General features: G+C 50.9%; 1 protein-coding gene and 1 pseudogene across 5 annotated transcripts in view; both read right to left on the bottom strand.

Annotated features, from left to right (window-relative positions):
* The window catches only part of PSTPIP1 (proline-serine-threonine phosphatase interacting protein 1), a 41686-nt gene extending 38545 nt beyond the window's left edge, over positions 1 to 3141 (bottom strand). For 2 of the 4 annotated variants that reach the window (XM_081288734.1, XM_081288735.1), the window contains exon 1: positions 2337 to 3122. Coding sequence is in view for 2 of the 4 variants with exons in the window: in XM_081288735.1 (XP_081144861.1) it covers positions 2337 to 2372 (36 nt within the window). In the remaining 2 variants the exon portion in view is untranslated. Of the gene's footprint in view, positions 1 to 2336 lie in introns of all 4 variants that reach the window. The other 2 variants (XM_081288737.1, XM_081288736.1) reach the window with 2 other exon arrangements.
* A 6420-nt stretch (positions 3142 to 9561) lies between these two features.
* LOC308648171 (small ribosomal subunit protein eS27-like) lies at positions 9562 to 9808 on the bottom strand (annotated as a pseudogene). Its single transcript has one exon. The product of its transcript is annotated as a small ribosomal subunit protein eS27-like (transcript).
* Between the last annotated feature and the right edge of the window lie 5091 nt (positions 9809 to 14899).

Genomic DNA, 14899 nt, shown 5'->3' with positions numbered 1-14899 from the left:
CCTCCTCCCTCAGCCTCCTGAATCACTGAGATTATAGGTGGGCACCATTGCACCTGGCTCTCCTTCCACTATTTAAAGACTAGTCATTTTCACTGTGCTGCCAGGCTGCAGGGTTTAGTGGCAGAACATTGGGCTTGGGTGAGGGAAAGCTAGGAAGAGAGTCCAAGGGGGTCAGGCTCTGTCCCTCACATGTCCATTGTAAGAAAAGACTCTTATCTTTTCTGTAAGTTGAGCTTCAAAAAACTGTTGTATTCATGCTCAGCTGAAATGTGACCCCTGTGGGAGGTAAGAGAAATTTTCTTGATGTGGACCCTGAGACCCAGAGATCCAGTGATATGCCAGGTGGACAGAGGAATAGCCAAACACCCCGGAAGATGCAGGCATTGCAACCCGCCTGCTGGGGTTTGATCCCCGCTGTGTGGTGTGAGGCAAGTCCTGAAGTCCCTAGGCCTCAATTTCTTCATCTGAATAACAGGGAAAACAACAGCCTCTACTTTATTGGTTGTCGTAGGGATTGAGTGGATAGACACACAACTCTGAGATAGCATCTGGCACATTTTTAGTGCTAGTGAGCGTTAGTCGTTTTTGTGCTGGGTGAGGCGAGCCCTGGAGCGAAGCATGAGAATCTACCTTGGAGCAGGTGATGCTGACAGTGACATGAGGCCTCAGCTCTGGCTTAGTGTGAAGGTTCCACTGGACACTTCTCTCCCTCTCCCTGCTCTGACCTTCCTCATCCCAGGCCCAGAGAGCAGCCACAGAGGAGGGGAGGCACCTGGAGACCAGGACACCTGCAGCAGCCCAGAAGTGGGACAGTGCAGGGAATGGGGTGGGGGGTGCCACTCAAGGAAGCCACCAAACCCTGCTCCTTACATACCATCCCCTCTGCCCAGACCCTGCCACAGGAGCTGCTCCTTGCCCCAGCTCTCTAGGGAAGGTGGGCCCGGGGCTTGGGATGGGGATAGAGGTCCTTGGTGGTAAACGATCAGGGTCTCCTGACCTGCCTGGGTTACAAAGCAGCCTAGATTTCCAGGTCCTACCTCTTTCCCAACTTTGCACTCCAAATCAGAGCAGTGATGTGGTGACTCACCCCCAGACCACCTCCTGGGGCTGTGGTTGCCAGCCTGGGCCACAAGCACCCTGGTGATCTGCCTGGGTCAAGCCACATCGGCCTCCATCAGCTCTGGGCTGGTCCTAGACCCTATTTTGTGAAAGGGAAGAACAGAGGCCCAGCAAGACACAGGATGCCCTCCCCAGGCAAGGCCCTCTGCTCTCTGTGCAGGGAAGCAGGCCACTCACATGCTGGCCCAGAAGGGAGGGAAGGCCTGGCTCATTAGCTCTCATCCTCCTGGCTGCAGCCCCAGGAAAGGGCCCAGGGAGGGCCAGACTGTAGCTGGGGCTGAGCGAAGGGCCAGAGAGTCCACTGTGGGGCTGGAGGGAGTGTCCTCAGGACAGCCACATTCACCAGCTCTAACCAGAGAGGTCTCAACTTGTTCCCAAAAGCCACTGGGGACAGCCAGAACTTAAGGACCAAAGGAAGGACTGAAGGACAAGTGGAAAAACCGGGGCGGGGGGGGGGGGTCAGAGTTTGAGCTGGGCTTGAGGCCACGTGGCCTGGGCCAAGGCACTTGACCTCCACCACTGGCCAGGTGCCCTCATTTCATGGGCAAAAGGATTAGATTTATGGCTGTGCTGAATTTAAGCAAGCAAGCAAGGAACTGCCCAGCCCGGCTGCCTCCTCAAGACCCCTGAGGTCTTCAGGGGGTGAGGCGCTGAGCGAGGGAAGGTGTCCCCGCAAGGTGCTGGGAGCTTCAGGGCATTCGACCACCTTCAGCTGGTGTGTTTATTTGTATTTATCTCCATTATACGGACGGAGAAACAGAGGCGCAGAGAAAGAAAATGACTCACCAGCCTGTAAGTAACAAAGCTAAGACGGGGACCCGAGTTTGTCTGGTTCTCAAACCTCTGACCTCTTCTTTGCCCCACCAGGATGGCCTCCTCAAGTCCCCCCCCCCCATGTTACTCTCCTGGGAAGCTCCTGCTGTGGGGTGAGGGCTCTCCCAGGAAGGAATCAGCCCTATGGGGCCAGAGGAGATGCCCTGTCCACAGGGGTGACATTTGCAGCGAAATCAATAACCCACCCCTAAAGACCCCCTTGGCCTTCCAACTCAGAAGGAATATCAGTGGCCCAGGCCATCTCCACAACAATTAAGACCAAAACCACCCCCTGTTTTCAAGAGAAAGCTTCCCGGTAGGAACCACCATGGCATCAACTACCTGGGGACAATTCAGACCGGCTGAACCCATTCCACTTGCTTGAGGTCTGTTCCCTCACTCACCCAAAAGGCATCTCGAAACTGCAGCTGGGGCATCATCCTCCAGGCGTCTGCTGCTGTGAAGCCTGTGCTCCTGCCTCAGGCAGGGTTGACTGTGGGCCAGGAGCCAGGAGCACCGTCCCAGTCCCCGCAGAGCTGGCCCAGGCCCTCCCTCCCTGACCGGCGCCGTCTGCAGCACTGAGAAGGCAGCCACAAGCCAGAGACAACTGCAGAAGGCAGAAACGGGGCTCAACCTGTTTTGTTTGGGGTTAGAATCAGCAGCAAAATGAGGAAGAAGCCGTGCCCAGTGATGGATTGGCGGGCTGCGGTGTCCAGCCCAGCCCCTAGCCAGCCCCAGTAGTGGAGGACACAGGCTGGGACCCAGGGCAGGGAGCCGGGATGCCGGCCCTGGTGAGCGGTGGGTGGCAGGGATGAGGGGGAGAGGCGGGCTGTGCACAGGCCAAGCGGGGAGGCAGTCTGAGGCCTGTGCAGGAAGGTTTGTGCAACCTTCCCCCAGGGCAGGCACCAGGGCCCTAGCCCACAGGAAGTGGAGCTGCTCTGCTCCCTGTGCAGCCCCGCCTGCCACCTGCCATCCTGCTACCTGCCTCTGCTTGCCCCTTCTCAGCCCTGGACCAGTTTATTCTCTGAGCCATAAACTTAGGGAGTCTGCGACCCAAGACTGTGTGGGCAAAGGAGAGGTTCAGGAACTCCTGGGGCTGTCAACAGCTCAGATGCTCTCCAAGCCAGGGTCAAAGAAGCTAGATTCTCTGGGCATCCCAGGACACAGCAACCATTCACCCAGCCCTGCATGCCTGACTTCCAAGAGCTCAGTCTAGGGCAGACACCGCTGTGCTCTGGGGGGCTGTGGAAGCACAGAGGTAGGATGGGGAGGAAGCCCAGGGAGAACAGCCTGAGGCCCCATGGGCACTGCCCCTTCCCACCGCACATCTCCAGATTAGATACTCTCCAGGCAGGGAAGGCCCCTTGAAAATGGAGTCTTTAGGCTCAATAAATGTGACTGGATGGAGAGAGAGACAGGATTATAAGTGCACCGAGATGGGAGTTTGGAAACCCAGGTAGGGGCCCAGTTTTTTTTTTTTTTTTTTTGAGGGCGTCCCTACTCTTCAATGACTGAGGGCTCCAATTGACCCTCTAATGCTCTGAGACTCAGTCTCCCCCACCTGTTACCTCTAGTCATTGCAAAAGAGACAGTGGCAAGAACACTTCTGGAAGTTCCAGTTTGGTGGGACAGGTGCTGGGGGCCCTGCTCTGAGGAGCCAGGCCTGCCCACTCAGCACAAGATGCTGGCAGGGCATCCTGAGCCTAGAGTGGGCTGGTGAAAAGGATGAGTCAGGGACTGTCCACAAATCACCACCCTCACCAGTGTCTGCCTTGCAATTGACTGGGGTGGTAAGATAGATGAGAGCTGCTGCAGGAGAAATAGCTAGGTTCTCAAGTGCCAGTTACATAGGCCAGGGTTTAGATGGGGGCACACCCACGCTTCTAGAATAGCCACCCAAGAGGGAACACATCAGGGAGAATTACAGAACAGTGGGACTGCCCCTGGAAGGCCCTAACCTCCAGCCTCCTTGAACTTGAGCTAATAATAAACCTCTTTAGCACTATGGCAACCTGTCTGGTTTTCTGTTACTTGCAGCTGCTAATCCAGTGGCGTAGTCACCTTGAATCCCGAAAGCCATATGCTGCACCTCTCCTCTATCAGATGGCATGATGCCCCTAGTTCTGGAGACAGACTAGAAACCCTGGGTTACTAGAAGGCTCCCTTTCATTGGCAGAAATCTTCACAGCTGGTTCCCTTCCCTGCCTCCCCAGGTGTTCTTTCCATTACCTCCCACAAACATCTGCTGCAAACAGGCCTCTTCCCTTTCCCCAGAGGCGCCCTTCACACTCCTACCTCCACACTTTTGCTTTTCTGTGACCAGCATCCTCTCTGGCATGCCTTCCTAGATCTTCCTCCCCTGGACAAATCTCTCCATCCCTCAAGGTCACTCTCAAGGCTCCCAACCACAAGGCCTTCGTTTCTCAATTGCATTGGTCCAGTCAAGGCACTGGTCTGGGTGGCCATGCTGATTGTAGGCTGGAGCAATTGGGGAGGGAAATAATGGAAGGAACATTTGAAGTTCTCTGCTAGAAAAAGGGCTTCTCTCCCCCCAACCCCACCCCCAATTTTTCAGCTCCTAGGACTGGGTAAACCCAATAGCCAATTTGGTTTGGGAGCGTTAACTAAGTGCCAGGTGCACCGGTAAGCTTCTTTCATGCCCATCTTACTTAATCCTCATCCAGCCTGTGCTCATCCTTTACAGATGAAAAAAACTAGTGATTAGCTCATGCAACTCACGTGAGGTCTCACAGCCAGTAAGCGGAGGGCTGGTGTGGTTCCAGATCTGTGTGATGCCAAAGCACATGCTCTTAGTCTCCACAGCTGTCTTCTACCAACAGTCCTCTATTAAAAAGGGGTTCCTCCTTATTCAAAGATAATGCCACTGAGAATTTCCATCTCAGAGCACTAAGTTCTGAGTGCAGCCCCCTGCTTTCTACGGTTCTCCCTTCAGAACCCTAGTAATGGGTGGAAAACAGCCCACGGAGGCTGTTGGAGCTGACAGTTCTGCTGGGTTGAGAATCCAGCATTGGCATGTGCTCTGCTATGTTCACTAGGAAGGTGCCTCAGCTGGGGATGCTCTGGGTTGCAAGGAACAAGCCTCAGAGGGTCTAAGAGGAAGGAAGTGTATTTCACCCACAGGAGGGGTCAAGAGCAGGGTGTTTTCCAGGTGTGGCAATGAGGGCCTCAGTTCGGTTTCTCTGGAGTTTCTCTTCCACTGGTGATCTTCCTTCTTGGGAGCCAAGGAGCGGCAGCGGCTCTAGTTTATGACTCAAAGAAAGAAAAGGAACACCAGTCCTGGTGTGTCATTTTCTCCTAAGTCCTGCCCCAATCCCCAGCCCTCTGGGAAACCTCCTCTGGTGTCTCATTGGCCAGAAGTGGTCACATGCTCACACTTCACCAAAAGGCCATGGGAACGGGATCCCTTGGCAGGGCTGTTAAGGATGATGGGAGCCAATCAGAGAGACCTCCACAACCTTCTCCTCAGCCCACCGGCAAATGCTGCTGGGACTGGGGCCCAGGGGAGGAAGACTTGGTTTCTGCCTTGAGGGGCTGACATATAGGAAGAGAGGTTCTAAGAAGATCCCTCTCCATGGGGTGTGGCTTGGAGGGTGAAACCAGAAGAGGGTGTTGCAATAATTCTGAGGGGGGCGAGGCCTGGATGGGTCAATGGGGGCAAATAGGTGGGACATCAGAGAGGTGCAGAAATGAAGGAAGGGGGCTAAGACATCTGAGAACCCCAAAAGAAAAGGAGCTGTATGGTTTGAGGCCCCTCCCTCACCAGCCACCCCACCCCAGGCCCAGCCCTCAGGGAGGAGAATGAGTCCTGAAAAATCACAACTTTTTAGCAACCAAGCCTACTGCTTCAAAACACAATTTGCCTTGAGGTCCCGGCCGCTGCGCCCCAGGCCAAGCTGTGGGGGAGAACCCCACCCAGGCTGAGCCCCATCCTGTTTTGCATAATATTTGAACACATCTGTTTGAAGAATTCAAGAAGTAGCAGGTCCAAGGATTGAGAATAAATTGCAAAATCAGTCGTTTGAGGATTGATTGCCACAGCCAGGCACCTGGATCCACTCTAGCCATCGTTTGGAGCCATCATAAGTGACAAAAACAAAGGTACTAGCCACGAATGAGGGAATGTTCATATCTGGGGTGTTTCTTTAATTAGCTCTTTCATGCTGCACTCTCTTGAGCATGGGAATATTTGTGGAACAACACCACCAACAACCCCCACCCTCCCACCCCACCCCACCCCACCCCCGTCTCTGCCTCTTGACTTGATGGCACATTAAACCCACCACTGCTGGGTTTCTCTGCCAGCCACAAGATTGATGAGGAAGTTGAGCCAGGCATCTCCATGTTCCAAGGATCTTCCTCCCCAACTCACAGGGGATGGCAACCCTCAAGAGTGTTGCCGCTGCCAGGTCAGGATGCACCAAGTACCCAGGTCAGAGTAGAGCCGTGGGACTGCCATGCCCTATCCTGAGATGCTCTGGACTCTGAATCTCCCGACACCTGCCCTCAGGTCCCTGCTGCAGGCAGAAGATAGTGGTGGTTGCTAGGCAGGAGTGGAGAGGAAAGGCTGAGGACCCATCCAGGGGAGGTGAGACCACACTTTAACCAAGCCCTTGAAGCACACTTCATGGTCTGGCCAGACTGCATTTAAAAAACACAAATTCAAAGATAATGCCATTGAGAATTTCCATCTCAGAGCATTAAGGTCTGAGTGCAGCACCCTGCTGAGCAACAGGACCCTGTGTGACTGCACTTGATGCACATCTATGAAGCCAGCCCGGCTCACTGTCTGCTTTCCACATTGCAGAGTGATGTTTTCAGACCCAAATATGGTCATGTCACCTTCTTCCTGGCACCTTGCTTTGATTTCCCATTGTTCTCATTAGTCACTGTCTTGGTATAGCCTAAAGACCCTGCCTGACCTAGCCTCAGCCTATTCTTCAAAATTTCAACTCATAATACTCCTCCCTCAGCTTCTGGTACTGCTCCCTGGGCCTTCTTTCAGTTCTCTCTCTTACCTTATTCTCTTCTATTCCAGGTCCTTGGCACATGCTCTCTCCTCTGCCTAAAAGATTCTTCCTGTCCCATCCCAGGCCCTGCCTTGGCCCAGCTAATTACTCCTCATCCCTCCACTCTCTTATCAAGTGTCACCTCTTCAGGAAAACTTTCCCTGACCATCAGATGGATGCACTGATGGATAAACTTCAAACAAGATTGAAAGCAAATAGACACCACTGTGGGGGAAGTTTGCCAAGTTCTCAAAGGCTGGAAGAGAAAATGGTTTCAGAGGAACAGCCCTCAGAGGTAGGCCAGGCTGGAGGACAGGGCTGGGGGCCTGGAATCCTCACTTAAAATCCAGGAAGAATCAGAAGCAAGAGCATGAGACTTCTGAAGAGAGGGGACTGGAGAGAAAGGGTCTGAAAGCTCCTAGGTGACATCCAAGGAGCCAGGAGACCCTTTCCATGAATTTCACTTTATAATGGCACTGCCACTTGTCCAAGGGACATTTGTTTTTGTCCCTTTTGTTGTTTACGTGCTGTCTTACTAATATCTGCCTCTCTCTGGGAATGCCAGGTGACACAGGCATCTCCTTCTGGAAGGAAACCTCTCTCTGGAGGAGTAACATCTGCTGTGCCAACAGACTGTAGCCAGAAGGGCATTGCTCAGTTGGCACTCAGATTTCGGCTGAGTACACTGCCATGATGCTACCCAGGGCTCTCGGGTTGCCCACCCACCCCAGGGCTGATCTGGGATGTTTTAGTGCCTGGCCTTGGTGGCCCACTGTTCCTGGGAGAAAGGCCTGTGTGTTCCCACATGGTGACCAGAGGCACACCCTCTGTGCTGGGGCACCCGCTGTGAACCCCAGTTGCTCTGATGCAGAGTGGAACAAGCCCACTGCAGGGCCCCCACCAGTGTTAACCCAGCCTTCCTGTCTGGGGACGGGAGTAGTGGCAGCTGTGCTGAGTCACAGCAGCGTGCACAAGGACACAGAAGGAGCCAGGCCAGGTCAGTCTCCCCCAGGAGGGGAGCTCGTGAGACCAGGTGAGAAGGGAGCTGCACAGCAGCAGTACGAGCCCCCCGGTTCTGACTGCATCAGGCCTGAGCTGAGCACTACCTGTGCCATGGGTCTCATTTAATCCTCCCAACAGGCTGTGAGGCATCATGGCTGATTCAACAGATAGAGAAACGGAGGTCCAGAGAGGTCCGTGGATACATTGGGAGTCCCATCACTAAGTAGGGTCTCTTCTCCCCAGAGTGTGGGACTAGAGGTGTGGAGCAGAAGCAGAATGAAGAGGAAGGGGAAAGAAAGAAGTCCCCACTGAGGAGGAAGTGTGGAGGCCAGGGACCATGCTGGGGGTGGGGTGGGGCTCTTAGGTGAGGGCTCTGCTCCTCCCCTGATGCTAGGAAATGTCCTTGTCCCCAGTGGGGGGTAGAGGGTGTGGCCTGGGTCCTCAGGATGTGATACAGATTCTGTTTTTTGATTTGCCTCCCCACCTGAGCAGCTGCCAAAATAAAGGCCTCTTCCTGCTCACCCGCCGGGCCAAGTGGACCAGCAGCTTTCAGGTTTACTCATCTGCAGCCGCAAGAGTGTGACTCTGAGTTTCCAAGCACTGTCAGGCTTCAGAAGCCAGACGCAAGTCGGGATTCTTGAAAGACATCGAAGAGGTTCAAAGAGGCCAATTGGTGATTGGAACCAAAGCCCAGCAGATGTGGAGGATGGATACCTCCAGGGAGTCCCAAGCCTCCTCGGCCTCACCCAGCCCTAGCCACCAGCTCTGGTTGGAGAGCAGAGACCACAGGGAGGCTCTCAAGCGGCAGAAGAACTTTGGACAAACAGTCTTTTGGTGGACATTATAAACAAAACAACAAACAAACTAATCAGAGGGCCAGGTCCCAATCAGACCTACTGATGAGGTGGGGTCGGGAGTCTGCACGGTTTTTAGGGTTCAGGCCTGCACCCTTGGACCTGAACTCCTGCTATTGCCTTACCGCCTCATTTCACAGATGGAGAAACCGGCCCCAGATGGAGACAGAAGGACCGCCTAGACACAGGGAGGACAGCACGCACCACCCCAGCACCCAGCCTGCTTTGTCACCTTTCCAGGCCCCCTGCCTGCTTTGTCACCACCCCCAGCCACCCTGTTTGCTTTGTCCTTTCCTCTACTCTCTAGAAAACTCTCTTTCAAAAGAACCTCTAAACAGTTTCTCAGCATCCTTTCTTCAGATTGATTTTAATTTAGGTGGAAAATGTTCCAGCCCAGTTGGTGTTTAATTGTCACTGAGAGGACCAGGGATTCAGAGCAAGAGACCTTGATTTCCATCTTGGTTCCAGAAAATCGATAGGCGGAGACAGGAGGAGCGCCCCCAGGGCAGGCAGCAGAACAGCCTGTGCTCAGACCCTAAACAGGGAAGCCCTGGGCTTGTCCAGGGAACTGGAGGTCAGGAGGGGGAAAGGGAATGAGAAGACGGGGTCAAAGAGCTCCAGTCTCATCTTGCTGAGGTTGAATTTCTTCAGGTGGAAAACAGGGATGATGAGTTCACTCATTTTATTTTATTATCCAAAATTTGTCTAATGAGATGTTTCCCCACTCATTTTGATTCAGGTTGCTCTTAGTGTTGCTCCTTCCCAACGGAACACCCTTCTGTAAGCCCTGCTTTTCCTCCCACAGGCTGGCAGAGGACAGTGAGCAGACAAAACTACCGTTCGTGCCTGGCTAAAGACTGTGGTGACCTTAGAGCGTCCCAGGCATTTCACATCCATGAAATGGGAATTGGGGCTCTGCACCAGGCGCTTCTTCTTGTGTTTCCTCTTCTCCTTTTCTGGAGAGGGATGAAGAAGATCTTTTGCAAGAGGCATATTCATGTGGAGAGGTCATCACTGCTAGAAAGTCCACATATTTTAAAAGTGATGCTTCGAAGCTTATATTAGAAGTATATAAACCAGATGCAGGCCTGTAATCCCAACGGCTGGGGAGGCTGAGGCAGGAGGATCTCAAGTTCAAAGCCAGCCTCAGCAACTTAGCAAGGCCCTAAGCAACTCAGTGAGACCCCGTCTCTAAACAAAATATAAAAAAGGGCTGGGAATGTGGCTCAGTGGGTAAGCATCCCTGGGTTAAATCCCTAGTTCAAAAAAATAAATAAATAAAAAAGAAGTACATAACACATCAAGCCTCAGTGTTTGACAACATGAAAAGGCACCTAGCCCACGTCCCGCCCCAGTAGGTTGGAACCCACAGTGATAGGGGCACCTTAGACCTGGCAATACTGCCACTGCTGGCCCATCCACCCAGACTCCCAGGACTTCCAATAGCAGAACCAAGCTGAGGAGGGGCAATAGCCCTCATCAGACCCACGAGACCCACCTTCTTAGGGTGGAGGTGCCCATCTCCCCAGCTTCCTCCTAAGTCCAGCTTTTGAAACGCCCTCCTTAGCTCACTTATAAGAGCTACATTTTCTCATGTTCTTTGGTTTGTTTGTAAATTTTTATTTTTATATAATTTTCAACTTAGAGAAGGGTACAAAGAACTCCTGTTCCCACTACCCAAATTCCTTAGATTGATTTACCCCATTGCTTTATTATTATTTCTTTATGCATATTCATTTGTTATATTACTGAAGTTGAAGGCATGGTAACTTTTCACCCCTGGATTCTTCAAGTATGTATTTCTTACATAACCACAGTATAATTTTCAAAATTAAGAAATTTAATATTAGGCTGGGATGAAGCTCAGTGCTAAAGCACCTACCTAGCATGTGCAAGGCATGGGTGGGTTCAATCCCCAGCACCGAAACACCCCACCCAAAAAGAAAACAAACAAAAAAAGAAATACAACATTAACACAATGCTGTTGTATAATCTGCACCCATGTTCAAATTTATTTGCATCAACTGTAATATCCTTCGAAGCTATTTTCTTTTCTTCTGGTCTCCTTCAATCTGTGACAATTCCCCAGTGCTTCTTTGAATTTCATGACCTCAACCCTTGGGGAGACTGCAGGCCAGTTAATTTGGAGAATGTCTCTGAATTTGAATTCATGTCTAGTCCTTTCCTCATGATTGGATTCAGAGGATGGGTTTGGGTGGGAAGACTGCATCTGCTATGCTCCTGTGTCCTCAGGGTGTCCCATTAGATGGCACATGGTGTTGCTTCCCATGAGGGGATGTTGACTTTCATTACCTGGCCAAGCTGGCATCCTCCAGCATTCCTCACTGTAACGTTTCTGTCTCCCCTTTGTGATTAGTAAGTGTCTGGTAGACAAACCCTCTGAGGCTGCGTGAATATGCAGATCCTGTTCCTCGCACTAGTTTTAGCACACATTGGTGATTCTCTAATTCCTTCCTTCCATCTATATTTATTACATTATAAGGAAGAGTGTTCTCTTCTTCCCACTTAAGTGTTAATTTACTGATATATTAGTGTGGACTCCAACATCTGTGTTATTCAATGGCTTATAATTTATTGCTATTATCGCTGGTTATCAAGCACAAACTGTCCCAGAGTTGGCCAGGGTGAGCCCCTCAGGGTCTTCTGTTTCTTCCTGCTCTGGCCCCGTTACTTACTGAGCACATCCTAACTTTCTGATTCAAGATGTTTACTGTTCATCTTATAAGTCACCTGCCTCCAGCGCAGGGATCAGCATTTCTCCAAGGATCCCTGGTTACTTTCAGTGGTGAGTCCAGAAATTCTGCTCTTAATCCATTCTTCTTTACCTCTTGTGTCCCTGAAATCATCTGGAGTGGACTCTGAGGAGACAGGCAATGTTTTGTATGAACAGATAAGCCAGGAAATTTTAGGTTATTGCTGATGCTGAGCCCTTTTGAGCACCCATGGTTTGCAGTAATTTAAGGAAACATGATTCCTTTTATTGCTATTATCATTATGATAATAATAAACATTTCCATTCATTCACTGACAGGCACTGAGTCCCCGCTCTGTGCCAGGCTGGGAGAAGCAGAGCCAGCTCACGCAGGCATCATGCCCGGCTGAATTTAGACTTCAAGCTCAGGGCATGAGCAGGGCATTGGAGACCCTGGAGCCAGAGGGTCCCTTCCCTTGACAACTCAGGTTGTGTCTCTTTTTAAGGCTGCCTCCCCTCTCCCTGACTTCAAGGCCAGCTTACACAGAAATAGAGAAAGAAGAGAAAGGATTCTCTTTGCTTTAAATAGAACTAAAGAATGATGTGACCCTTTCATCCAGAAAAAAAAAAAAAAGCCTATTAACAGACCCAGGAACTAGCACAGGCGGAGGGGGGAGTGTGAGATATGACGACCGGGACATTTCAAAACTGCCATGCTGGAAAATCAGGAACCAGCAGGCTCACAGGATCTGCCTCTCCTGAGCGGAACTCCTTTGGTTATAAACACAATGACCCAGTATTTGATTTTCTTTTCCCTATTCACATTTTTCAAAGCATCTGGCAAGTCACAGGTTTGAAGACTCTAGTTTCTCTTCCACAGCCTGCTCTGTGCAGGTGGAGCACCAGGTATGATGGACATTGAGTGCATGGTCCAGATCTCCCTCAAGGAAGGACTGGCTGCAGGGAGGGTGTCAGCAGTCTCAGCGGTCCATCCTTCAAAGCTTGCCTCAGCTATAGACAGCTGCCTCCTCCTCATGCCCTCCTGTCCTTCCTGAACAGCCCACATCTGGTGACCAAATAAGGCAGGGGTATAAAGGTGCAGGCATTAACTTGGTGCTGGACCACCCCAATGAGCTCTTCTCCTTCTGCTGATTTGCTGAGGCCTGGTGGAGCTGAAGAGCAGGTGGACTTTCCTCTGCCCCAGCCTGCTTTCTCCTACTTCCTTTCACAGGTGGGGATCCCTAATAAACACCATGTGCTCCAAACTCTATTTCAGGGTCTCCTGCAGAACCTTATTCCTCCAGCTCAGTGGTGTGAACATGGGCCTTCACTGGCCAAAGCAGGCCCATTCTGTAATCTTTCCTAAGGCACAGTGTGAGCTGCCACCCCATGCTCTCCCTGCCTGTCTTGGGGCTCCCCACTGGACACTCCCCACCTATGCCCTTCTAGGTCCAGCTGTGGTCACTCTCTTTAATTAAGCTCCTTCCCCCTGAATACTTTGTTCCAGTCCCCAGAAAAGTCTGTCCCCAGAAAAGTCTTCCCATTGTTCCAAGAAACCCAGGGCAGATTTGTCTCCTTGTCCAGCAGAGAACTATCTGGGTGGATATTTAAACTTAAGGCAGATTGGGAGGGATCATTCATTTCTCCAGGGCATTACCAGGCCCTCGAATGTCCGCGATGGAGGGACAGCCAGGCACTTCTGCAGATGGGTAGATCCATGCTCTAAAAGGGCAAGGCCCTTGCCTGGGGTTGCACAATGAGCTAGCCATAGAACCAAGTGTTAGGCATCCTGTCAGAGCCTCCTAGTGCCTGCTTGTGCCCTCCAGCCAGCCTTCAGACACTTGGTATCTGGATTCACCTTGTAGTATTAGGGATTGAACCCAGGGTCTTGCATACGCTGAGCAAGTAAGTTCTCTGTCACCGAGCTACATCCCAGACCCTTTTAAAATTATTCTGTGACAGAGTCTCACTAAGTTGCCAAGCCTCAGCTTGAGTTTGCAATCTTCCTGCCTCAGCCTCCCAAGTTGCTGAGACTACAGGGGTGTGCCACTGTGCCTGGCCTAGCTCCTGGTCTTGACCTTCCTTTTGGATCCCTCAGCTTTCTCTTCCCTCTCCTTCCCATTTTTCTTTCTTTTTCTCCCATGCAACCTGACAATCACTTCTCCCACTCTGGTCTGCCTCCAGAGACTTTTGTTTACCTTCTCATTGACCTTGGCCTTCTGCTCCAGTCTTTAGGGCTCCGTGGGGACCAAGGCTGAGTCATTGTAGAGTCATTTATGACTGGATTGGTGGGGACCACTGAGGCCTCACCCTGCAGCATCACCAGAGTGCATGGATTTGCACAATCCCAACCTGGGAGTCCTCATACTAAACTGATCTCAGAGAAGGAGTTGTAAACAGTTCTGCTCCTACTGTGTGCCAGGCACTGAGTTGTGTACTTTACATTCACTCTCTTTGCTCCTCACAAAGTTGAATGGGGACAGTATTATCACTGTGTCACACAGCAGGGGTGGGGAGGTGTGGCCACTGCTGTATGATCAGTAAGTGAAGGCTCGACAATGCCACAGCTAGTACAGGGCACACACGAAAACCATCTCAGAAAGCTCTGGGGGCAATAATTGCTGGATTATTGAGGGATTTTAATTTTATTTATTTATTTATTTTTATTTTTTGGAGTGCTGGGGATCAAACCTAGGGCCTTGTACACACAGGACACACACACTCTGCCACTGAACCATATCTCCAGCCCTATTAAGAGATTTTTAAATGTTGATAAAATGTATGGAATCCCATGACTAGAAGTCTATCTCAAGGAAACAACAAGAAAAAATGGGAAACAATTTTAAATACAAAGATGTTCATAACAGTATTAGTATGTATCATAGAAAAAAAACTTGAAAAGAACCCAAATATCCAAGCCCCATTAAATTATGACATTACTCTACTGAAAACACATTACAGCCAGTGAAAAGGTTTACAAAGTTTTATAATAACATGGGGCAAATGTTTATGACATACTGTCAAATAAAAATAGTAGGTTATGAATGATGCAGTGGGTCTCAGCCGTAAAAACATACTCTGCAATTAAAAAAATAAAAAAGCATGAGTCTTCAGCGGCCCACTTCCTCAGGGTCTTACCCGTTTCATGCACACAGCTCCCACCGCAATTTTTACTCTGATGGTAACCTTTGCTTTGCAGATCTGCTCACTGAATTGTGAGCATGGAGGCAGGGGCAATTGGGTTGTATTTATGTATTCACTTACTTATTTTGGTACTGGGGATTGAACCCAGGGGCTCTTAACCACCAAGCCATATCCCAACCTGTCTTTTATATTTTATTTAGAGACAGGCCTCCTTAAGTTGCTGAGGC

Source organism: Spermophilus citellus (assembly GCF_964194105.1).
Source record: "Spermophilus citellus genome assembly, chromosome: 4".
NCBI lineage: Eukaryota > Metazoa > Chordata > Mammalia > Rodentia > Sciuridae > Spermophilus > Spermophilus citellus.
The sequence above is the reverse complement of the archived record's forward strand: the minus strand, read 5'-3'. Positions and strand labels throughout refer to the sequence as shown.